Source organism: Cucumis melo, chromosome 8, assembly GCF_025177605.1.
Source record: "Cucumis melo cultivar AY chromosome 8, USDA_Cmelo_AY_1.0, whole genome shotgun sequence".
Taxonomy (NCBI): domain Eukaryota; kingdom Viridiplantae; phylum Streptophyta; class Magnoliopsida; order Cucurbitales; family Cucurbitaceae; genus Cucumis; species Cucumis melo.
The window spans coordinates 5,321,364-5,346,781 of NC_066864.1; the positions used below are offsets into that span (position 1 = coordinate 5,321,364).

The 25,418-nt window shown below is 30.0% G+C and overlaps 3 protein-coding genes across 3 annotated transcripts; 1 reads left to right on the plus strand and 2 right to left on the minus strand.

Moving 5' to 3' along the window:
- The first annotated feature begins 11,574 nt into the window (after nt 1-11,574).
- Nucleotides 11,575-13,990, plus strand: LOC103485001 (E3 ubiquitin-protein ligase RHA2B-like). The gene is made up of 2 exons (XM_008442426.3): nt 11,575-12,219; nt 13,243-13,990. Exons 1-2 carry the CDS (start codon nt 11,760-11,762, stop codon nt 13,308-13,310), a joined length of 528 nt encoding a protein of 175 aa, XP_008440648.1. The 5' UTR covers nt 11,575-11,759; the 3' UTR covers nt 13,311-13,990.
- A 1,783-nt stretch (nt 13,991-15,773) lies between these two features.
- Nucleotides 15,774-16,642, minus strand: LOC103485003 (uncharacterized). Its single transcript, XM_017043752.2, has one exon. It carries the CDS (start codon nt 16,311-16,313, stop codon nt 16,047-16,049), a length of 267 nt encoding a protein of 88 aa, XP_016899241.2. The 5' UTR covers nt 16,314-16,642; the 3' UTR covers nt 15,774-16,046.
- A 3,459-nt stretch (nt 16,643-20,101) lies between these two features.
- Nucleotides 20,102-24,936, minus strand: LOC103485004 (uncharacterized). Its single transcript, XM_008442428.3, has 7 exons — nt 24,545-24,936; nt 23,981-24,066; nt 23,386-23,532; nt 23,169-23,277; nt 21,947-22,070; nt 21,281-21,551; nt 20,102-20,563 (listed from the first exon to the last, which is right to left on the minus strand). Exons 1-7 carry the CDS (start codon nt 24,669-24,671, stop codon nt 20,456-20,458), a joined length of 972 nt encoding a protein of 323 aa, XP_008440650.1. The 5' UTR covers nt 24,672-24,936; the 3' UTR covers nt 20,102-20,455.
- Nucleotides 24,937-25,418: the final 482 nt, after the last annotated feature.

Consider the following 25,418-nt stretch of genomic DNA (forward strand, 5'->3'; position numbering starts at 1 on the left):
GGAGTAAAACTTACCTACTGCTCACTCGTCTGTACCTAGGCCCTGCAGACTGCCACATGGCCCATTTTAATGGTGCCACTTGGCAACCCCACTTCTTTTTTTTTTTTTTTACGCGGTTCTTACCCTTCCTCTCACCGTTTTCTTTTTTCTCCGTCAGGATATTTTATGAAAATAACGTTGTTTATAAAACTTATTACAAAATTACTGTTGTTGTTTTGAAACAATTTACAGAAATAATACTCTTTCCAAATAAAAATGAAAAAGAGAAGAAAAAAGAAAAAAGAAAAAAAAAAAACAGAAGGCTACCAATTTAAAAGAAAAAAATTAAGAAGTGGCTGAGCATCCACAAATTTAATTATTTTCTTACTTTCTTAGTCACTTTGATTAATTTTTAGAAGGTCTTTTCAAAAATATAAAAAAGTATAAAAAAGAATTCTAAAAACCCACGGTATAAAATATCAAAGATGTTCCGTCAACAAGACTGGCGTGATTTAGTTATTGTTTAATATACGATCGTTTAGATATGTTTACAATTTGTATACGATCGTTAAGATATGGTTACAATTTATATGCGTTCGTTTAGATATACTACAATTTATACGTCATCGTTTAGATATAATTTTTTTAAAAAAACTTGGTACACCATTTTTTAAATTCTTTTTGTACGTTTACTTTTTTTACACCATCGTTTACATTTGGCTAATCTTTTTTAAAATTATTTATACACGATCTTTTTATTTTTATTGTTTACTTTTTTAGCTACTCCAATCTTTATACACGATCTTTTAAATTTTGTTTGTTCATAAAAGAAAAAGTGATAGAAAGAAATCGCAACAAAAAAGTGTGCACACGATATCAATTTTTGGTCAAATGAAATGTACCACCCTCACGTTACATTATTTAGATGCTTCATGTGAATATATTATAGGAGTTTTGAGTAGGATTTATTTTGATCCTACCAAAATTAGGATATTAATTTTTTAATTTATAGTAGACTATAATCAAATTTGATATTATCTTTACATTTTGGTCTTACACTCACATTAAATTTTAGGTTAATTATAATGGATAACAATTTTTAGAATAATTATTAAGTATGTAGCAATATTTTTAAAAAATTGCAAATATAGCAAAGTCTATCGGTGATAGAGTTCTATCATTAATAGACTCTTAAGATTTATCAGTGATAGACCAACATTTGTTACATGATTTATTAGTGATAAACTTCTATCATTGATAGATTTTGACAAATTTTGCTATATTTGCAATTTTTTTTAAATATTGTTATATACTTCATTATTTTGAATATAATTGATATATTTGCAACTATCCCTTTATTTTAATATGACTAATGATTCTAAAATGGTTAAAATTACATATTATTTTTAAATATTATTTTAAAACATATATATATATATATATATATAGTAATTAAAAATTAAAATTTATATCTTTTGAAAATTAAACAGTCAAGAAAGTGACTAAAAAGGTAGGAAATAATTAAATTGGTGGGCTAATCCCTTCTTCTTCTTCTTCTTCTTCTTCTTCTTCTTTTTTAAATTGATCGAGCGTTGCGACCTACTGCTTTTTCTTTCTTTTTAAATTTTTTATTTTAAAGATGTATTATTATTTTTAAAATTGTTTCAAAACAGCATTATTTTTTAATAAGTTTTCGACCGTCATAGTTATTGTATTTATTTTGTTTTTCTCAATTAATTATTGACAATATCAATTTTGGTTTTAAATTTATATATATCGTTTAAATCTCTTTCCTCATTTATACAATACTGTTTATTTTTAATTAATCAATTAAAAAGTGAGGTTTTCAAAACAATGAAGGAAAAATACTTTTATTGCTCTTAGATAAATAGACAGGTAAGATTTTTCAAAAATTGTAATCATTCCGTCGACGTTTTCGTTAATTTATGTTGCTAATTCGTTTTATTTAAAGAAATTGTCACTGAATTGTTAATCTAAGTGGTTGAGGTTTCTATGTGGCACCGTAAAGATGGGTCACTTGGCCGTCGTAGAGTCTGTGTAGATGAGTGAGCACGTGAGTTTTGATTCGAAGATATCTATCGATATATAATAACCTAAGAGATTTTAAAATTTTATCAAAATAAAGTTAGATTTGTCTCTTCAAGTTTATAGATAATAGATTATATTAGTGAACGTTTCAATCTTTCACAAAATTCTTGAGCTGTGGCTAAATAAGTTAAATTTAACTCGAAAGATCAAAAGTCTCACTCTTTCGTGTTAGTTAAACTTTAATATATACCTATATATATCATTTTGTAGTAACGTGTTAATCAAAGTAATGAAAAGTTGAAAAATTAATGTGTTAAACTTAATTAAAAAAGAATAATTAAATAAGTATGAATTAAGTAATAGTTTAATTGATCAAATCAATAATACAAATTTATGTTAAATAGTTAAGACAAAAAAACTACTAATAGTTTAATTGATCAGAGGCATTATAAATGTAATTTTTTTACTAATCATTTCAATAACATGTTTTGGCTCTCAATCTTGCAATCTGAAATGTTAGATACGGCTTCAACGTTTTGTCAATAGGTCAAATTCAAAACTACTCACTACTCTCGTATTTTATTGAACTTAATGAATATGAAAAATATAAATTCATACCCATAAGTTAGTATACCAATTTAATAAAATCATGGACTATTAGATCTTTGTGACAAAACTTGAGACAAATAGAAGTGATTATGAACTAAAGTACAAAACATTCTTTGAAAAATTCGAACATTATTATATAACCATGATTATTAGTTAGTCTAAGCTTTCTTATATCTATTTAAGTATTTGACATTGATTTGAATGTTAGTATATAACAATTTAATTCATCAAATAGTTATTAAAAAACGTACAAATATAGTAATTAGATTCAATTACATTAGCATATATGATAACAAAAAATTTTAAAAATTGCAAATGTTGCCTCAAGAAGACCATAAGCTTGTTTAATAAGTTAAAAAAAGGTTAGAAATTATCCAAACAACTATTTTCCATATTGTTTGTTGGTCTCATAAAAATATTGATTGTATTGTTATTATTATTATCATCATCAAATCTATTATTATTTGGGACAGCATATCTAAACTGACAACTAAATTTAGTATAATCTATTAGTCAATAATTGAGTAACACATTATTATTGAACACAACAAAGAGCAGCCTACGTGTTGAAAACAAGAGTTCAAAGCTAAAGTTTCCCCGACAAACTAACAGATACATCGAAAATAACATAAACAAATCCATACTTAATCAATCTCCATTTTTTTCAAGAGTTTAGGAAATGACAATGTTATCCCCAAACCCCCCTAATTGACCTTTATATATATTTAGGTATTCAATTTTAAACCCCCTCGTTTCTATCTAAACAGGAACATTGGTAACAACAAGAAGATGCTGTCTCCTTATTTCGAGAAAACAAATAACGATAAAAAGAAAAAAGAAGATATTGTCTAAAGTCTTCCCTATACATGAATTGAAGATTAAAAAAAAAAAAAAAAAAACCGTCCATAAATTATAAATTTTATCAATATAATTGAAAGAAAATTAATTTAGTTTCTATTGTTTCATAAGTTTAAATTCAGTCTCTTTTAAGTGCATAAAGTCTGAAAAAAATCCTTATAATTTCATGAAATTATCACGAATAATCGAGACTAAAGTATATGTTTCCTTAAGTTAAAAGTGACCAATTTTAGATTTTAATGTCTAAGTAATTAAAAAAGTTATTCTTTTCCATCAAGATGAATTTCATCTACTATACCTTTAGAACAGAATTAGAAGGTTGGATCCCATTACACAATCGTTGTGCTGAAAAATTACAACTTTTTTTTTTTTTTTTTTTTCAAGTTATAGGGACAAATTTTGCAATTTAATGCGTAATTACTACGAATTAATTAACCCGTTCTTCCAAGTTCAGAAACATCAGAATCAATTTTTGATTTGTTAACGTGTTTTGATGAACTAGAACCATTTTTCAACAACGCTCCAAAATCCACACCAAAGTTGGAGACGAAGAGAGAAAAAAGAAAATATAACCCATAAATTCTTTCTACCTTCCTTAGTTTCGTTTCTAGCCAGATCACATCACCAAAGGAAGTTCAAAAATTTACACAAGACGTAGAAAAAGAAAAGAAAAGAAAAGGCACAAAAAACTTCGACTCTGGCATGAAATTTCTATTGAGAAAGTAAAAGCCAGAGGAGCCCTGTTTTCAGGAATTAGAGGTGGGCGGAACCCCGAATACGGTACCGGGATGGACTTTTTTACTGGATTTGCCGGCAATTCCGCCGCCGCCGTGATGGGCAGTTTTTGGAGGTTTGACGGAATTGTTATCTTCTCTCCTGCCAGATCTCTCCTGCTCCATCCTCTGCAATTTTTCCTCTGCTTTCTTTTTCATTACATAAACCCTAGCGCAGCTAGCTCCCATGGAGGACATGGTTTTTACAAAAGAAAAGGAGACGAAATGAAATAGTTTTCCACAATTGTGTTCTGTGGGCTTTGAATTTGTTGAATCGGTGGGTAGTGAAAGGCTTAAACCCTTGTTGTATTTATAGTGGAAAACTTGTTTGGTGTAGCAAGTGTTTCGTTGGCCCCTAGCGTAGGGGTCAGATAACCATAACCCCCATTTTCTGTACCTTATTTGGATTGGACAAATATTTCTTAATTCAAATCCAAATTTAATTTAATTTCCATATTTGTTGTTTATAAACAATTTGCGTTTAACTTAATCAATGTATTGTTCAAATTTCAAAAGTTGACATCGCCAAATTAATTGTTGCTTCAGTTCTAATTTAGAAAATATAAGTTTTGTTTTAATTTGATACGAGTTTTAGTTCCAATTTGGTTTCATATATTTATAGTTTTGATTTAACTTTCTTTCAAAATGCTAGTGTAGTTTTGTGAGTTTTAATTTGGTATGGTTTGTTTCTTTATTAAACTTACTTCGATTCATTACTTAAATAGATATGTCATGTTGCAAAGCATGTGCATAGTTTGTAAAGTCTAATAAAGTCATTCGAACTTAATTAAATTTGTTAGGAACTCAATTTAAATTTATTTTATTTTAACTCCAATAATTATGCCACTTGCATATGTAAAATGTTTTTTACCATTCAGCTCTAGTTAATCGATGATTAATTTCTACCCTTCCAAAGAAGTTTATATATAAGTGTATAATATAAGAAAAATGATTAACAAAAAAAAAAAAAAAAAAACTGAGAACACAAATGGATAAGCAGTTGACTCAACACAACTCCAACTAATTAATCATTAATGTCTATTATAAGATTGAAGATTTGAATTCTCTTAATTATATCAATTAAATCTATATCTCTTTTAAATCTATCAATTTACATTCATAAACTTTCATAAATGAACTAATTTATAACTTTTCTTTTAGAATCATCAATATCTACTTTAATCAACCATTTCTTAAAATCAACATTTGAAGAAATCTATATAAATTTGAGAATTAATGTTTAGTTTATAATTTTATCCTTTTTATGAATTATGATTAATTAAATGAAGCTCAATTAATTTAAAGATAAACCAATAAATTAATTCCAATAATACAAATCAATTAACGCTACATTTGAAAAAATGTATTTAAAAAAGAAGAAGACAATTAAGTAATAGATGCTGAATAATGGAGTTTTTTAATTGGAATCTGGAACATGGAGAAAACGGTTGTGAGACAACCACAACCACCGCCGTTTACCGGGATGGTTTTTAAAAAACAAAAGTACACAGAAACAAAATAAAACGGTGGGATGGGAAACCCCAATCTCTCAGGAAAAATCAAACAAATAAAAAAAAAAAGGAAACAATGGCTTCCATTAGGTGCGGCACTCACACCACACCAATTGTGAGGTCCCCCACGTCAGCAAAAGATATTATTGATGGAAGGCGGCCAAAGGCTCTGCTCACGTGTCTACTCATTATTGGCCCGTAATTTCCAACATAACAAAAAAGTGCTCTCCTTTTTTTTTTCTTTTTCTTTTTTTTTTTAAATACGGAAATTAAATATAATATTGGAGAGATAAGAGTTTGATTGGGGTCACAATCTGAATCGTGGACCGTGAAGGCACCTTTTCTTGTTTATTTTCTTTGAATTATTTGATTTGTCATTATTACATTGCACTTAAAAAGAGCACCTACTCTATTTCATCTTCTTTATGCACCCACTCAAACGTTGTGCCGACGGGTTAATTAAGATCATGATCCTACTAGCAATCCTAAAGATTTTCTTCATTATTCAAATACAACATTATCCAACTACTGACCTTTTCCTCCCCCTTTGATATTAAATTTCAAATCGAGACTATAATTACAATTATCCCCGTATCGTAGGAGTGATTTTAAAAAGTTATCTATTACATCTATCGACATAATTAGAGTATTTTTGAAAAATATTATTTCCTTTTGTATCTTTTAATATGACTTTGGTCTTTGATTATTCATAAATAAAATATCAATATTCTATACAAACTAACATCTTTCGAGTAACAACTCAAAAGTTATATAAGTTAATAAGATTTGAACACATATATAGATGGTTAGTTATAAAGGAAAGAAAAAGAAAGGATTGCAATATGATAAATGATTCATAATTACAAAGGGAAAAGTCAAATTAAAGTTAAGATTGAATGGTAATGACGAAAATGATAATATAATAATTGAAGAAGAAGAAAAAGAATTTAAGAATGAAAAGGGATTGGCGTTATCTGAAAATAAGGAAGGAAATGGAAGGGACGATGTAGGTACGGGGGTTACGGAGTACGGAAATTCCATTAAGGTGAGAGAAATCGGAAAATGAGATTAGGTTGTCTGCCTCTTGCCTCTTTCTTCTGTTTCGTATCGTTTTTTGCTTTGATGTTTGTGGTCACTTTTTAATTGTTTTTCTTTCTTTTAGGAAGAAAATTCCTAAAGGTTAGTTAGGTTTATTTAAAAAAGCTTCTCTCTTACGTCCGACTAAAACCGTCTTCCGCCGAAAGGCCCATTGGTTTTTGTCTTTCTCGCTTGGGCCGCATCCATTTTTCCAGTTCTAACACCAAACTCTTTAAACAAACATGGACGGGCAATCTTTAAACAAAATGTAAGTGTGTATAACATTGTTTTTATAAAATTCTAAATATAACCCACAATCTATCATCTACCACTGTCATTCATAGATTTCTATTCTTTTAAAGGTTGTTATATATATATATATATATTAATACTTTGAATTTAATTGTTACATTTGTAACTACCACAATTTTTTTTTCCATAACTCACGAATGTGATGGATAGGTTAAAATATTATTTTAATCTCAAAGTGTATAAGATTTAAATCTTTTGGTCCATGTATTTAAAAAAAAAAAACACAAATTAAATTAGTCAAAGTAAGATCTTAACCTAATTTGTTAAATAATAATAAAAAGATCATTTCACACGAGGAAATACTGAATAATATTTTTAAGATAAATCAATAATAAAGCAACGAGCGTGATTTAGATGTATTGAAAGTGCATGCAGTAAAATAGAAAAATTGAAAATATAGAGACTAAAATTGTACAACCTTACTTTAGGTATAAATAGAAGGGACCTTGATTTGATCTTGATCCTCGTAGTGTGAAAAGGAGGTTGCACTGCATTCAACGACCGTTTCGATTACATCCACAAATAACCTCCTTTTGGTAGAAGAGAGACATTTTGGTATATAATTTTGGGTGCTTGGTAGGTACAGGTACTTCCACACATTTCACTCTTCAAGTCAAAATAGTTACGTATATGAATAGTGTCTTTTAAATTAAGAGTACATGTGTCATTTATTTGAATAGTTGAAGGTTGCTAATGATATTCTCCTCCCTACCCCTAAATATATATCGTACCACTTAAGACTTGCAATACGATTGTTCATGTCTTTTTATCGACAGAGGTCTGGCTTCCTCTCCCCTAATAAGAGGCTAGAGGAAACTTTTTTTGGAGGGATTGATTCCAAGACAAATGATCCTTTATTTGATCTATATACATTATTAGCAACATGTATATTATCAAATTGAAAATTTGCAACGACCTTTCAACAATACAATTTATATCATCATCCCCTCAAACTTATATTATGATAGTTTCTTTTTGATAACTTTCTAAAACAAAAACGAGTCTTGTATGTGTTAATAAAATGTTAGACGTGATGGTTGATTTCATAACAATATAGTTAATTATCAATGATCAACATATTAGAAGTCGAGAGGTCAAAAATAATTGTCACTTTTATTTGTTCAAAACTCAAAATTTTCGCACTTCGATTAAATCTATCGTTTCCGTATCCATTTTATAATAATTCTGAAAGTTTAATACAAAGGAAATAAATTAACAATATATTATTTCTATTAGTTTGATATCAACTATTCAACATGATTGTGAAACTATAATCTATAAATTATAAACACTTTCAACTAATAAAAAAAACACGAAATATAGAATTATTTATTAATTAAAGAAAAAGAAGTATGTTTTCAGATATATTCAGAGATATTTTCGTTAAAATGAAAACATCGACACCAACAATTCAAACCATTAATCCGATAAGACAAAATTCCAATATAGAAAAACAAAGAAGGGGTGTTTTAATAGGATAGCAACCGAAGTCTTGGGATTGAGACATTCTTTTGTTTGGGCACCGCGGGAGGGTTTGGAACTATTGAAGGAAAAGGGTAATTTGGAGTAAAATTGAAAGTCGTGGCGTCGCCTGCGGGGGGGCGGAAAGAGATGGGCTGACGTGTCCTTGTGGACTTCCTTTATGAGTCCGATGGATCCACTCTCCTTCAACTTTGTCGGCCCACAATACTCTTTCCCCCTAATAATAATAATTTCTATTCTTTTACGCCAGCCGTCCACAATAAAATTAGGGTTGTTGTTGTTGTTTATTTGATACAATTTTATGTCTCTTTCTAAAACCTCAATTAACACTCACTAATTATGTCAATTTGGTAAATTGATTAACTAAAATTTAACAATTTTGAATGTTTCATCCCATATGTATTTCATCCTTTCATATCATATATGTGTTTGGTAAGTTTGAAAACAAAGAACTAAGTGAAAACAAAATTGTATTTCACATACTTTCATATTTGGTAACAAAATTATAATAAACTTTTGTTTGTTTACTTGCATTGGATTGTGAATAATTTGTTTTTTATTTTTTTAATCTTTTAAACAATTGTGCTTAAATGCATTTGTGTTGGTAAGTGAAGAAACTAGTTGTAGTTATTCGATAAATATTATATGTAATAGATAAAATATATTTATTTTTATTGAGTATGAATTTACTTTTTAAAAAAATTAAAATATTTAGATATAAAAATTGAACAATCTCAGTTTGAAAAACACAAAACAAATTACCAATAAAATAAGTTAGTTTATTAAAGATTATTGGGGGTGGTGATGGTCTGGTTTTGGTATATTGTTTAGAAAAGTAGGCCATTTATGTGAAAGGTTATTTATTTAGAAAACATGGCTTATTAGGAAATACTTCAACTCTTTTTCTCCCCTCTCATTTCCTTAGAAGGAGACGCTTGTTTATTAGACCAACTATGTGTCTTTGGATCTATTTGTGTTTGTATTAATTATCCCAATCATTTGAATTAGCCAAGTCATGAATATATATATATATATATAAAAACCATTTTGTTTTTGTATGTAGAGTTTTTGAAGGAGCACCAAAAACATCTCCATTAAGTATATATAGGCAAAAGGGATTTCTCTTGGAAATTGGGTTAAGTTCAAAAACCAACGTAACTCACTCTTTTCCCCAATAACTTGTCATTTAGCTTCCCAATTTCCAAGTTGGTCAAAACTCAAAAACCAACCATAAGAACAAACAAATGATGATGATATCACTATCAAATTTCATTTATGTGTTATTTCCTTTATTTCTAAAGTTTAGAGGGTGTGTGTGTTCATATCTTCAAATTTGTACTCATATATTTTCTATTTAATTTGATCTCTGTCACAATACCCTTCTTCTTTACCATGGGGACAATCTCTTTCTAAAAAAAAAAAAAAAAAAAAAAAACTTCTCTTTTAAATACAACAAGATTTAAAATAGAAAATTGAAACCGTAAATGTTTTGGTTTCTAATACACATAATTTTGATTTAATTGTCCACTTGAATGAGATTAATTGAGGCATTATATTGCATCCTCATCTAAGTCAACCAATCAAAGCCCACGTCTTAAAGACTATGAAGAAAAAAAATAAAACATAGATTATTAAAGAACATTAATGAATATAAACGATGATTGTTTGGAAGAAAAGTCGTTTGAAATTTTAGTGTTGATGTCTTTGGGAAGTTAAAAAAACACATATGGCTGGTTTCTTGTTTTAATTACATAGAATAATGTTCAACATATGTATGAATTTTATTTAGTGTACTTAAATAATATAAAATCCATATTTTAATCAAATGTGTGTGTGATGTGTTAACCTTATCCACATTTATATAAATAAAATAAATAGTCAACCATATTTATAATTTTTTAATAGTGTAATTCTGACGATTTTTAACCAAATATTTGATTTTAAATTATAAATTAATATATTATGTTCTATAAGTTCATTAATAAATCGTCGCAAGTACATCTTAAAAAGTTAGGTAAATTTAATATATTCTTTTAGCTCGAATAGAAATTCTACGAAACAAACGTGGTAATGTAACTATCTATAACTCTAAATATATTTTTAAAATTCATGTTATCTATATTTTGGAAAAAGGATAAGTGAACTCTAAAATTTTAACCTTTTAATAGAATATTATATTATCTTAACTAGTAGAAAATTAAATCTCCCAAAAAAGATATGGAATTGAGCTCAAAGCTTTTTCTAAGTAATTGAAACTACCAAAGTAGAGGTTGGAATATAATCATACAATCAAAATGAATACATTAACTCATAATCAATTAATCTATGTTCGTGTACATTGGAAACGTATCAATTTTTTTTTATTTGTAATAAAACGAAAAATAATATGACGATGATGTTTAAAATAGTAGTAGATATGATACAAATTTATACCTTTTGGTATTGGGATCTTGTTCTCATTTGTTGTCTTTAGGAATCTCTCATAAACTTGAAACTTGAGCTTCAAACTATTTCTTATAGTACGGTCTCACTTTTATAGTTGAATTGTTGAAGAGAATCTCATGCTAGTGTGATGTTAAGTCTATCATATACCTAATATCTAAATTAGCAAAGAAAGTATAGATTTTTTAAATAAACACAATAAAGAAAAATTATTACAAAATATTAAGATGTACGCATAATATATCATATGGATAATCATAATTTAATGGATGTTTTGGTATATTTGAAAATAAGATCAGGGTAAGTAAGATAAAATAATTAAAGTTATGAGTAGGGAAAGAAAATTATAATATAAAGTGTTGGGTTGGGTTATCCAAAAGCAGGGTTTGAGGAATTCCACGTGTACCGAACTGAGGTTGGTAGCACACAAATTCTATAAATCCCGGACTCTGATTTATTTTGTAACTAAGAAAAGGAAAAGGAAAAGGAAAAGGAAAAGGAAAAGGAAAAGGAAAGAATTGAAAGAAAAAGAGAGAATTTTTCACAAACATTATAAAACTAAAAAGAATTGAATTATTGGAATCTATCATCCGCCTCCTCCTCCTTCTCCTTCTCCTTCTCCTTCTCCTCCTCCTCCCCTTCCCCCCATCTCTTTCCGGAAGAAGCCATGGGAGCACTCTCCGAGTTCTTCTCCCACCTCCACACAATGACCGCAGTCTTTTTCACCCTTTTACTTCTCGAATTCGTTATTCTCATTCGTACCATCTTCGGCTTAAGACCTAACGCCGACAAGCGCGTAATCACGACGGCTCAGTTTTTGAAACTCATCGAAGACAAGAATCCCACCATCCGTTTCTCAAATAAGGTCACCCCAAGTATCGCCGATCAGTGTGCCGTTTGCCTCTCTGAATTCGAGGAAGGAGAGAAGGTACGGAAATTGCAATGCAACCACACTTTTCACAAGGATTGTCTCGATAATTGGTTGAAACTCTGTTTCGCTACATGTCCGCTTTGCCGGAGTAAGGTTTTGCCCGACGATATCGTCGCCGGCTACCATAGGCTTCGTGACCGTGTAGAGTACGACGGCAGTGACGAGGAGCTCATCTTTTTGTTATCGGCATTACATGGTAACAGTATATATAGATTTTTCTAGGGCGAAACACCAATTTTATTTTGTTTTTAATCACAGAATAGAATTAAATAACATAGAATGTTGATTGTCTGTAGATTAACTAGGGAAATATTGTTTTTCTCCCCTTCATTGACGAGCAATAACGTTAAGAGAACGGCTCGTTTCTGGTTCGATTGATCTCTGTAGCGAGATCGAGATAAATCTAAATCGTGTATGTTTCTCTTTACTTGCAATTATGCAACCCATCTGTTTGATGTGTTGTTTGCATGATTGCTTCCTACTCTTCTTGGTCATTCGTCAACGAATCATTAATTTTGGAGACACCCAATTTACATCTTGACGGAGACCTTTTTCTTTTTAACCCAATAACGCACTGAAATCCTCACTAAAATCATCCAAATCACAACAACTTTTTTTCCATCAGATAGTTTACTTTGGCTATCCAAAGGATCTATTGAGATTTTAAAGATATTAGTTAGTTAGATGATCGTCTATTAGTCTCTTTTGATGTGGGCTTAGTTCTCTCCGTAGGACCAGGAGTGATGGTGCAAACTGAATTTTTATAATTTTAGTGGATGCGAGTTGGTGATCTAATTTATGGTTCTCTTACAATATAACTAGAACATGGTATGTGATGGCATTTATTAAGAACATTGAGTGAAAGGAGAAGCATTCAAAATTTGATGGATTTTCCCTTGATATTTTCATGGGGATTTAGGTGGAGATGGTAGGAGAAGGACTTAATGCTCTGTTTGTGTTCTGTATCTAAATGCACAACAAACTGATTGAGCTCGTTTTCTCTATAGTTAAACCTCAATAGCAAAAGTGAAACAAATGGATTTTGTTTAGCTCACCATTTTCATAAGTTTGCACATTTATCAAAAAATTTCTTTTTACAACACTGCAACCCATAGACAAGCTTACTAAACACAAGATATTAACTCTATACTTAAACAAACTTAAAATGTTTCTCGTTGGGATGATCTGAAACTAAAGCTACAAGGCCTTTTTTTTGTAGTGTTTGAATCTCGTTACTTCCTCGTACCTTTTGGAACAGTTGGAGTTTTTGTTTTCTTCTACTTTTGATTTTTGAATACCCACCACAAGACGAGGGAAACCGAGGACAATGGTCTTTAAAGAACCGGTGATTAGGTGAGATGAGTTGCATTATTAAAGTCAGTGTGTTTAACTTTTGAGCATTACCAGATTCAGGGGATGGGTGAAAAAGGAGAAGAAGCAAAGCAAAAACAGGTATTAGATGGTTAAGCCAAATACCTATGTACTGTTGGTGAGAATAAGTTTGTCCTAAATGGGTTGTGGGAGCTACAGTAGTTCGCATGATGTACTGAATTGTTCTGTATGTCGGACAATAGCAATAAGTTGAAATGTTAAACAGGCAAAATCTCGTGGTGGAGCAGCGGAGGGTAATTCAAAAGATTTGACATTTAATGTCAGATTCAAAAAAAGTAGATGAACCACTTCAATAGTAAAGTAATAGTACCACAAACCGGAAGAAACGCACAAGGGGAAGATGAATCCTTATCTATTTTGGAAATGGGGTTGGTTGATTTGATTCATTCCTTTTTTATTTCTTCAGGGTCGAGTTTTATTTGGTGCATATCGCCGTTTCCCTTTTTAACCATGGAATATAATAATATATTGCTGGAAATTAAAAATATGGCTCTGTTTAGGTCATGAGTTTGGTAAGAAATTAAGATGCAACAGATTCGTAATATTTGAATGAAGATGTGCGCTCATTTTTAAAACATTCATGGGATATCCTAAGCAACACATATATTTGTATAGATCATCTAAGTGTCCAATCATGGAATATGCTACATATTGTCGTTGTTCATTTCTTCACTTGTGGAATACATCGTTGAAAGGTAAAAATAAGGCCCTGTCTGTTTAGGTCATCGGTTAGTAAAGTGCAATTGATCTCATTGAAAAAGAGTAAAGTCTGTGTGTATGTGTTGCACCCATTTTAATGTATCTCCTTTAATAACCAAAATATATATATATATATATATAAAACAAATCAGATACATATTTCGTACATACAAACTTTTTTTTGAAAAAAATATTTTAAATAACTTTTTGTTTGTGATCGAATAACGAGTAAATGTAAACATAGTGATTTGAATTGGGACTCGTTTATTATGAGTTTTCAATTGTGTTACATTTGTGGTTGAAGATATAAATAATTTAATGAATTGATTGAAAGCTACATTATATAGGTTGGTGTTTATTGAAGTCATTAAATATATATTATACAAAGAAGTAATCTTTTAAAAACACATTGGCCACCAATTCAAAGCTCCTATAGCATCCTGCTGCCAACTATTATCTGTAAGTTTGATTTAGGGCTCAAAATTAGGGGCATTCAGGATGATTAACATCAGCTCTCTCAATAAATACGAAATGATTATAAGTTGATTAATTTTTTTTCTATAATAAGATAGTTAAATTAACAAATTAAAACTAATCAGTATTTTTGCACATCAAATCAACAACCATCACATTAAATAATCATTAAATTTGAAGGAAGAAAAGTCTTCGTCAAACTTTATAATTGTAATTTGTGTGGGAATACGTATTCACGATATTTGTTTAAATACAATTTATTTCTTAAAATTGAAAATTGATTTTTAAACCATCGAATTTATATTTGTTTAAATCGAATTTATTTCTTAATTTCTTTAAAATGATTTTTGATTTCACGTCAAATACCATTATTAAAAAAATTTAACTTTGGCAAGGTTTTTTTAAACATTTCAAAATCACTCCTAAATGTACCATAACTTTTTTAGTTTTGATATCGATAAATATGATGTTTTAATTTTGTGATAACGTCCGTTTTCAAAAATATTTTAAATAAAATTGACAATCGAATTTTTAAAAGATAATAATATATTCTTTTAATTTTGAAATGAAACAATAATAAACTCGTACTAATTTAGAAAATCAACGTGAGTGGTAAATTAAAATTTATATATCCATATATATCTCCATCAGATGATCAAATTTACACTTTATATAAGATTCAATATACAAATAGAACCCCATCTTCAAAACCTACCTTTTAAAAGCTTGGACTTGAAAACAATGAATTTGAGAAGTACTTTATAAAGCAATTTTTCTTTTTCTTTTTTCTTACAAAAAACCAACCAAACATTACCACGATTTGATTTACATTGTTAATTTCACTTTCACTTTGTTAGAATGCGACCAAAATTTCATAACTATTATCAATCAAATAAAGAGAGATCATACAAATAATTATATTATTAATATAAAAGCTCATGGGGTGATACAAAAACATAAAGCTATGAGAGTTTGTGTAGAGGCCAACAATATGTTTGAAAAATTAATTATTTCTCACTTCAAAATGGGTATATAAATAATCACTTTATTTAAAATTTTGTCTACGATTTAATATCAAATATTATTATTACTGATACCATTTTAAATGGTGGATTGATCCCAAAGCATAAACATTAAGATTAAGCTTTATGTTTCAAGAACAACTAAAAATTAAACACACCCCTGTGACGAACTCCCAATCATTTCTTGAAAACCAAATCACCCATTCTTTTCCCAACATTCATATGGTTAATAATCATCAAATCATAATACAATCCCACCTTTCTTCTCTCGAATTCAAAAGCATTTAATTTCAAAACTAATGGAATCCAAAAAAAGAAGAAAAAAGAAAAAGAAAAAGAAAAAACATGTACAGATTTGAGAGGGAGAGAGAGGGAGAGAGAGGGAGAGATGAGAAACATTTACAATATATGAACCCAATTTCAAGAACAGAGGAACTCAAGCTGAGAAGAACCCAGTGGAAGCAGCTCGGCCAATTTGAGATTTGGGTTCAAAAACCCGATTGAATTCCGATATCTCGGCAGAGTAATTATGTCTTTTCGCCATTTCCATCATCTTCTTCATCGTAATTGAAGTAGCAGTTGCAGATATGGAAACCCCAGAACCCAAATCTTGAAGCTCTTGCCTGACCATCTCTTGATCTCGCCTTGGATGCTTCGTCCTCCTCTCGTATTCCTCTGCTACAAGAATTGCAATATCCGCCATGGCTGTGATTTTTCAATGCTCCTTAGTTGATTTTGAGAAGACCCCTTTAGGAGGCCGACATAATTTATATTCAGATTGAGGTATGATTGTGGATAAGGCTGACAAGTCGGTGTAGTGTATAAAAGAAATAAAAAAGTGATCTTTGATGACTTAGTCTGGTTTTCTTGGGCATTTTGGTTTTACTTTTTCTACGGGTGGACCCTTTGTGGAGAAATTGATTGTATTATATATCAAATTAAAGTATCCTATCTATAAAATATACATACACCATATGTATATTTTATTGAAGGGTCTTCTTTGATTGTGCCAATACCAAATAAAATGGATTTCTTGGTAACAAAGTTGGGAGAGTTGTGTGAATATATAGTAGAAAACTAATAAATTGTATTAGTTAAAAGATTAATTTCTAATTCAAATTGTATTAGCTAATATTAGTATTTCAAATTTCTAATGGAACATATTATTAATAAACTTAGAAAATTACAAATACATCTTTTTAAATTTTGTTAGTTAGGACAGACAGATTGTTAAATATAATGATGCAACAATTGTTAATTGAGAATAATATATGTAGATTAAGATAGATAGGATAGGAAACATATCCATTATAATGGATGCCTTGTGGTGTTTTGATAAAGTTGGTAGTGGAAATTTGTTAGGCAATTCTAGTGGGTTTGGTGGGGGAGTGGTAATTGGCAATAGCTTGAGGACTTATAAATGATATATATATATAAAACCACTCCACAATGTTAATTATCTCAAACTCTTTTTATAAGGAATCCCAATAAATGTCTGTCCTCTTCAACCTCATCCCTCTTCTTTAGTTTTCATTAATAATAATATAGTAAAATTTATTTTCGATTAACATGATAGATTTACATATATATATATATATATATATATATATATATATATATATATATATATCTAAATCAATTGTAAAAATTTAAATTTAAATTTTGTTATATATATATATATATATATATTTTGTCATTTGAAAAAAATTCCAGTTTATCTTCACCTTATTATTATTATTACTTACGTTTTAGAAGTGTTTTTTTAAATTTAAAGTAAAAAAAAAAAAAAGATTAGAATTGAAATATCTTTTAAGGATGATAAATAAAACTTTAGCCTACTATTACTATTACTAAAAAATAAAAGTAGCACTCCAAAAATTAACACACAAATTTCTTATTTGTAAAAATGTCAAAAAACAAAACCCAACCCACATTTACAAAAGGTAAAATGTAACAAATGCTCTCGTTACTGATGTATATTTGATACACCTGATACATCTAATATTCCTTAAAACAATTGATACTCCTTGATATACTTGATATACATTTGATACTTCTTGATAACCTTTGGACCTTAATACCCTTGATGTACCATGATACTCTTTGATACACTCGAAACCCTTTAATACACTTGAAACACCTTGGTATACGTAATAGTTCTTGTTACACTTAATTCTTATTAATACACTTGATACACTTTTAGGCCTTGATATACTTAAAGGTTTCACTGATAAGTTTGATATATTTGATGCACTGCTAATAAACTTGTTATGCTTCATTGGTACACTCAACGAATTTGATACGCTTGATGCATATGATATGTTTGATAAATCTGATGTATTGCAGATGCACTTAGTATTCTTCATTGATACACTTGATATGCTTGAAGTACTACTTATACATTTAATACACGATTGATATACACTTGTAAACTTGATTGATATATTTGATCATGATTCACTTTACTGATATGTTGGTATACTTTAACAATATATTGTTGATAAACTTAATAATGATTTACTGAGTTATATCATTCATATTCTTAATAATACTATAATGAACTGCATAAAATTTGAAAAATTAAAATAAAAATCACGTAGTAACTACATAAACCAACTAATACATATAATGTAAGTACATCAAAGCACTGATAAACAAAACTGATACAAAATAAAACCATAACAAAACCAACGTAAAAAAATAAAACAAATCATTTGAAATTAGATTCAACTCAAAATTCATATCAAAGAAAGTAGACAAAAATCACAAACGAAGTTAAATTACTCCGATCAACAATCATTATATTTCATATTGCAATTAATGTACCATTTAAATTCTAAAATCAAAATTAAGACACAAAGAACAAAATTTTTTTTCCCATAAAAAAGATTATTAGAACCTTAAGATGATTATGACATTCAAAAGGAAGAGAAAAAAATTATTGAAGAGTAATTTGAGAATAATAACAAATTTAAGATATAGAGTATTTTAAAAAGGGAGGATTTTGTCATATTTACAAAATTATAAAACAATATGGATCATATTCTTAAATATCTATCCAATCAAAAATATTATTATTGTTATTATTAAAGAAAGATATAAACTATGATAAATATTAAAATTAATTTATCCTCATTCAGAAATATGTCAAAAAAAAAAAAAAGTTAAAATTACTATCCAGAAAAAGGAAAAAAAAAGGGTATTTAAGAATGGAGTTATTCCATTTTTTCTGATATCCTGATTTGGGGTAGAAATTTAAGTCAAAGAAAAGAATCAAAATTCTTTTTACTAATCCTTTTCCATTTTTCTTTGTAAAATCAAAATGGAAATGGAAAGTGGTTTTTGAGAATCGGAAAACAGCCAAACTCAGCAAATGGTTTTGATCTCTCAAAAACCAAAACCACATCACCGACAAACGCATAACGCAACACATTCATGTAACTAATACGTGTCTAATTATTATTTGTTCTCTCACTTTAATTAATTTCTTTGTAGAGAAGACGTGGCAACATATTACAGGTTGTCGGCGGTGACCGTCCACTCATTTTATTTTGTTTATTTCTATATTGAAAAAAAAAAAATACTATGTAGTTTTTTGTCTTTTAAATCATTCAAATGCGTCTTATTAGCTTATAAATAATTCATAATTTAAACACAATAATGATAATAATGTCTTAAATTATACAGATAATTCAATAAATTTTAATATGTAATCAACCTTATTAAAAATGAATTTGATTGTAGTTTTTTTTCAGTGCAAGAGTTTTAGTTATTCTACCTTTATGATATTTAGAAGCATATATTTTAATTGGGTTATTCTTAATGGAAAATGAACTAAGATAGTCGTAGTTAGTACTTAAGTAATTAGGCTGCAATTTACCCACTTGTTTATAAATCAATGGTAATTTATAAATTGGATGTCATAGATTTTAATTGGAAATTTGAGAATACTCGGTTGGACTTCATTTGAAATTTCTGTCGAACCCACTAATCATTGTCGTTATAGGTACTGTGAATTTCACAATATTAATTAAAATTATGAAAAATGTTATATTCATGATTATTGTCTATAAATACGATAGATTATGTATAGCAATAATATGTACTACGATGATAATGGTAACCGTAAATGCAATACCTTTATAATTTTAAGCAACCAAAATTAAAAAAACAATTAAATTATGTTCACAATTCAAACTCATTCCAATTGGTTCATTAATGAAAATTTTTAACATAAAGTAATAAAAGGAAAGTCCATTTTTAAAATGCGAAAATGTGCTTAATATTTACAAAAGTGTCGTTTTAAAAAGAATTGAATTATTTATCGACGCATCATCGAGAATCTCATACTTATCACCACTCAGTCTCTGACAAATGGTAGATAAGAATGAGAGAAAAGAAGTATATATATATATTCCTGCAGGCCGATGGAAGTTTAGTTCTCTTTAAAAAGAATAATAAAAATGTGCCTAACAAAGAGGAAGACGGAAGTGATTCACAAATATAATACACTTTTATACTCCGTAAGAGAAACGTTAAAAAAGCATATTAATTTGAAGACTTTTGTCAGTTTTGATTGTAGGTATTCAAATTCGTTCCCATTCCCTTTCCTCAAACGGATAAGTCAGAAAGAAAGTAAGTAAGAAAGATCACGAGCTTCAAGCTAGCCATTCTAAGCATACAGGAGAAAAGGCGGAGGGTGTGACATATTTGAGAGCATATGTATAGGACTTTCTTGGTCCCAAGTAACTTGTAGTAAGTGCAACTGAGCAGCAAAAGCATATGGTGAGTTCAAGCTTCAACAGGTGCTCTTCTGGGCAAAATGAAAAACTGACACATTTCATTTCATAAAAGGCCAAGAGTTTTCAGCTGTTGAACGTGCTCTGCAGGAAGTGGTGGAGGCAACCACTCAGATCCTGTCATCTCCCCATCTACATCTTCCACAACATATTCCTGTGAGAAATCAACACATCCCAAAAGATTAATCAATCAAAAACCAAACCAACCAACATATTCATGAGTGAAACTTTCTGGTCGTAATAATTAGTCCATTCTTGCCAATCCAAGAATACCAAAACTTGCACAGTTACCATTCGAAAAATTGATGGTTTAATCCTAAAGATGTCGATTCACAATCAAACCATCCATGGGAATATGTCTTTTGGTTTTAGTGTCCCCCACTCCTGTTATCTTTCTCATCCCAAAGACCAATAAGACAGCCCTCGTGAATGGATGTGCTTGGCCAGCTGAAGGGGCATCCACCTTCATCCATGATGTTTGACTTTTATTTTCATTTTCTAACGGGGTGTGTTAGGACGACTAGTAGTTTTGCTCTCTTTTAAATCATGGGGTTTACTGAAAATTTTGAAAAGTACTTTTAATCTAAAACACTTTTCTTTAATCACGCGCAGTTTGAAAAATTATAAAAGTAGATAAACCAAGTGCTTTTAGATGAAACATTTAATTACTTTTGCTTACAAAATAAATGCTTCACTTAAGAACACATTTTTCAAAATGAAATCTCAAACTCGCCCAAATTTAATTGGTTCTGTTTATTTCAACAGCTAGTCTAGTGTACAAAAAAAGAAACCATATTCAAGTATTTACCCTCCTAGCTCAGAGTTTGAAAGTTACGCACAAATACAGCTCAAAAGAGATCAATCAACTCACCTTTGTTAGCATTCTTTTCGCAAGTATGTGATAGTGTCGTTGCCATATTCGTTGGCCAACCATGGTAGCCACCAAGACACTATAAAATATACCAATCACCGTGAACAAACCAAGAACAATTAAGGCCATTATAAGTAATAATGGCAGTCCTGCTTCACCAGCACCTCCTAGGCATCCACATTCAGTTGCTATGCTTCCACAACTTTCGAAGCAAGTGGTACAATCGGTCCACATACAAAGAGTACCAGGTAAATGACAGTCTGCACATAGTCTGGAAAGATGAAAGAAACACATAAAATCTGATGCTGGTGAATAAACTAAAAATACTATTGTTTGGAAAATATTTCCAGCATTTATATATTATATAATTTGATGAAGATAGCTATAACAAGCTTTGATAAGGATTTTAGTCATCAATCTAAAATAGCTTGAACGAATTCCTAGCTTGGCTAAATATTGAAAATTCTATATTTCCAGCAACATTCTTTCACTACAATGGGACGGGAAGCAGAATAGAGAAAGATCAGTCGTGTTAGAGAATCATCACTGCATGGCAGCAGTTATGCCAAAGAATGAGCCTACGCTCCTCAACAAACATTGTTAAGATCCGGAAATAATAAATTTTTAACATAATTAAAAAAGAAACTGCAAAAAACGGATTTATACCCAGGGTGGCAACAACATAGACACAATTCTCTACATGGTTGAGCCAAATCACTCCTCACTCTCCGATCATAACAAGTGATGAAGCAGCCAGATACGCCGAGCAATGCAAAAAATAATAAAGCTCCTGCATAGGAAATAACACAAACTAATAAAAACAAAATTGAAAGAATTGAAATATGTCTTTCGATTTTGTAGAACACAAAAGCGTCTAACATCAAGAAATCAAGTTAAAATTCCATTTAGCCCATGTACAAAGCTTAAACCTAGTCCCTCAAAGTTAATATTTCTTTTTAAAGAATCAAAATTGGCTAAATATAACAATAACTTTCACGCAAGATAGGTGAACATATTTTCAAAATTTATAGTGAAAATGCTAATAAGCATGCAGCAGGGACTAAATTATAGATTACTTGAAAGAATGGGGACTAAAATTGGTCATTTAAAAGTACAAGGATTACAATTGAACAAATTTTAAAGTATAGGGATCAAATTGATATTTTTAACCTAAAATTCATACGCATATTTCAAGTTGACTGAATATAATACTCTTATACAGTGAAGGACCATAATCCATTTACTACTTCCTCCTTATGAGGTTCAACAACTATATGAATAAAATATTGCGATAATGTAATAAGCACATTTTTTTCAGCTGTTGTTCTTTGCCCTCAAACTTTCATTAGTTTTCATTAATTTCTATGAAGCACAAAAAATTTCACATCTCTCTACACACTTTATCTCACAGGCTTTTTTTCCATACATAATCTCTCCCTGGTCTCTCCACACTCATCTAGTACACACTTCCTCTCGTCATCGACTTCTTTCTACATAACTTTTACAATTTTAGATACAACCTCTCAACAATTCTTCTCACTTATCATAACTTTTACAATTTTGGATACATCCCTTCTAGTAGCTTACCGATTCTTAATAGGCTTTAAATTAAAAATTAAAAGACACTTCTTTCTAACTAGAGCACTCCGCAAAAGTACTTAAAATATTCAAATTAAATAAGCAAACCATATATTATTACTTATCATCAAAGTTCTTATGCTAAAAGTTCTTTGGATGAGAACATATAAAAGTCAGAAGCGCTCTAAGCAGACCAGCAAACAAGGTCACTAGACGAACTGCTTGAAGCTCTGGGCCAAACAAGATTATGCCCTATTGCTATAAAATAAATAGTGCATGCAAAGCTTGAATCAGTCAATTGAGATTTTACCGCAGATGTAATAAAAACTAATTCTGCTATCAAAACCCCAAGTAAGACGAAGCCAGTAATGTTGACAACCATCTATAAAGTATGTCAAGTATCCCAGAGAAGCAATTACCTGCACAAAGATAAACAAAGGAATATAAATTATTCTACAGAAAATAATCTCATGCTATAACATAAATTGGTTTGGCAATAAATTAAATAGAAACAAAATAAAACTTACAAGCTGAACCGCCAAAAATATAAATATAATGTCTCTAGTCACAAAAAATCGAAATTTCAGGGTTCGCCATTTTCTGTCAGCAACAGCATGTACTCTCAAATGGTAAGGGGCCTTGCATGTGGTACAGTGAGCAAAAGCAAACCCTTCCTGCAATTTTAATCACGGATGAACAAATGTAACTAAATGATGGCCATAACAATTTCCTTTTTTATTTTCCTAAATAAACATAGGACCATTCTAAGAAGACAAAAACGAGACTGTAAATATGACTGGTGCGGGCGGATACAAATACCGCCCAAGAGTAGTAGTGATATTCTTTATTTTGTTAATTACCCTAAATTAGAGTCAATCGTGTGATAAAAATTGAAACTTCAAAAATTGAGTTAATAATGGAAAAATACAGGTTAATTTCTTAAGCAATGAAAGGTATTGTAACAATCACTTGTTAAAGCTAAACTTAGTCATTAAGGTGAGGAAAATATAACCATGCAAATTCAGAGAACCATAGGTGTATTATCCGCAACTTCATTTGAAAGTTCAATTACAATAACTAAACTTACATTGAAACCACCAGCATTCAAGATAGCATTCATACCTTCACGGCTCGCCAATGATCCAGACATTCTCGATGAACATATTTGGATGTCCCTTTGCATTTGCAAGGAGCAATAAAATCCCTACCTGATTAGGTAATGAAACACGCACATTGGTTAATTTAAAATACTCCCATAGTCTCAATGTGATACCACCCTCTCCTACCGTTATACAAGATTTTAAGTGAACAGTAAACTCCAAAGAATTCTAAAGCACGAATGGCCAAGTGGATGGGGAATGTTAACATCGCTTGTTAGACGATCAAATTAACGAATTTTTACCACCGAAGAACCTAATTAGACTTCAAGTCTCACGGTATTGAAAGAAACAATGATCATAAGAAAACACAACGTAATTTCGGAAAATTAAGATTCTAGGGTCCAAAAAACTTCGCCTAAAACGCGGCATTGAGCCATTGATTATAAAGCAAGCAGAAGAAATAAGGTTGGACGATGATTTCCCGGAAGGAAAATGTCGAACATACCCAAACGAAAACAACCCCACCAACCGTACGAAAACAGTTGAAACCTAACAAAAACTGAAAAACATAGGAATGGGAAATTACCATCGGTCTCAAGGCAAATTCTACACTGAATTTGTTCCCCTTGACCAGCTTCAAGGTCGATCTCACTAGGGTCGCTGATCGGCGCCGGAGGAATAAGAGGGGAAGAATCTGACGGTTGACCCGCCATTAGGAATTAAGTTTGGAAAAACACAGAAAATGGTGGGAAAAAAGTGGAGGAGAATTAGAATAAGATGAAGACGAAATAGGGGATCTCCATGTAAAGAGAGTTGTAACCCCAGAGGATTTAGAAGGTGTGAGAGAATAATAATGGTGAAGCAGGAAGAAAGCAAGAGATTGTGTAGAAGTGTAGAGCAGAAAGTGGTTGAATGTCCTTCTTCCCAAAATGGCCACAGCCTTCTCCATTTTTTGACCAACTTATCCTTCGATCCCTTAAAACTCTTTTCTATTTCTATCACATCAAATTTTACAACTCTTTCTTTTTTAATTACAAAATTTTATATCAATTTAGTTCATAAATATTTTAATGCCATGAAGCTGCAGTATGAAGTTTTGTTTGCCAACAAATTGGCTTATAAACAGTCACTATCACAACTACAATATTGTTATATACATGTATTTTTAAATTGAAATTTGAAGTATGGATTTGAGGCTTCGAGAATACCAAATTCATTCTTCTTCATACTGAGTTTGAATAAGCAAATAAAAACGATAAATGTGTTAGTAACTTTTACAAGAGGTTTATATTTTTTTATAAAAAGGCCTATATTTTGTCAAATTTTGTCTATTTTCCTTTCTATATAACATATTATTATTTAGTTGTCACCCTTTAATTAAGGGATCTTTTAAAAAATATAATAGGATGACAAAATATTTACACTATAATAGAAAGTAGAATTAAAAAATGTACATGTCC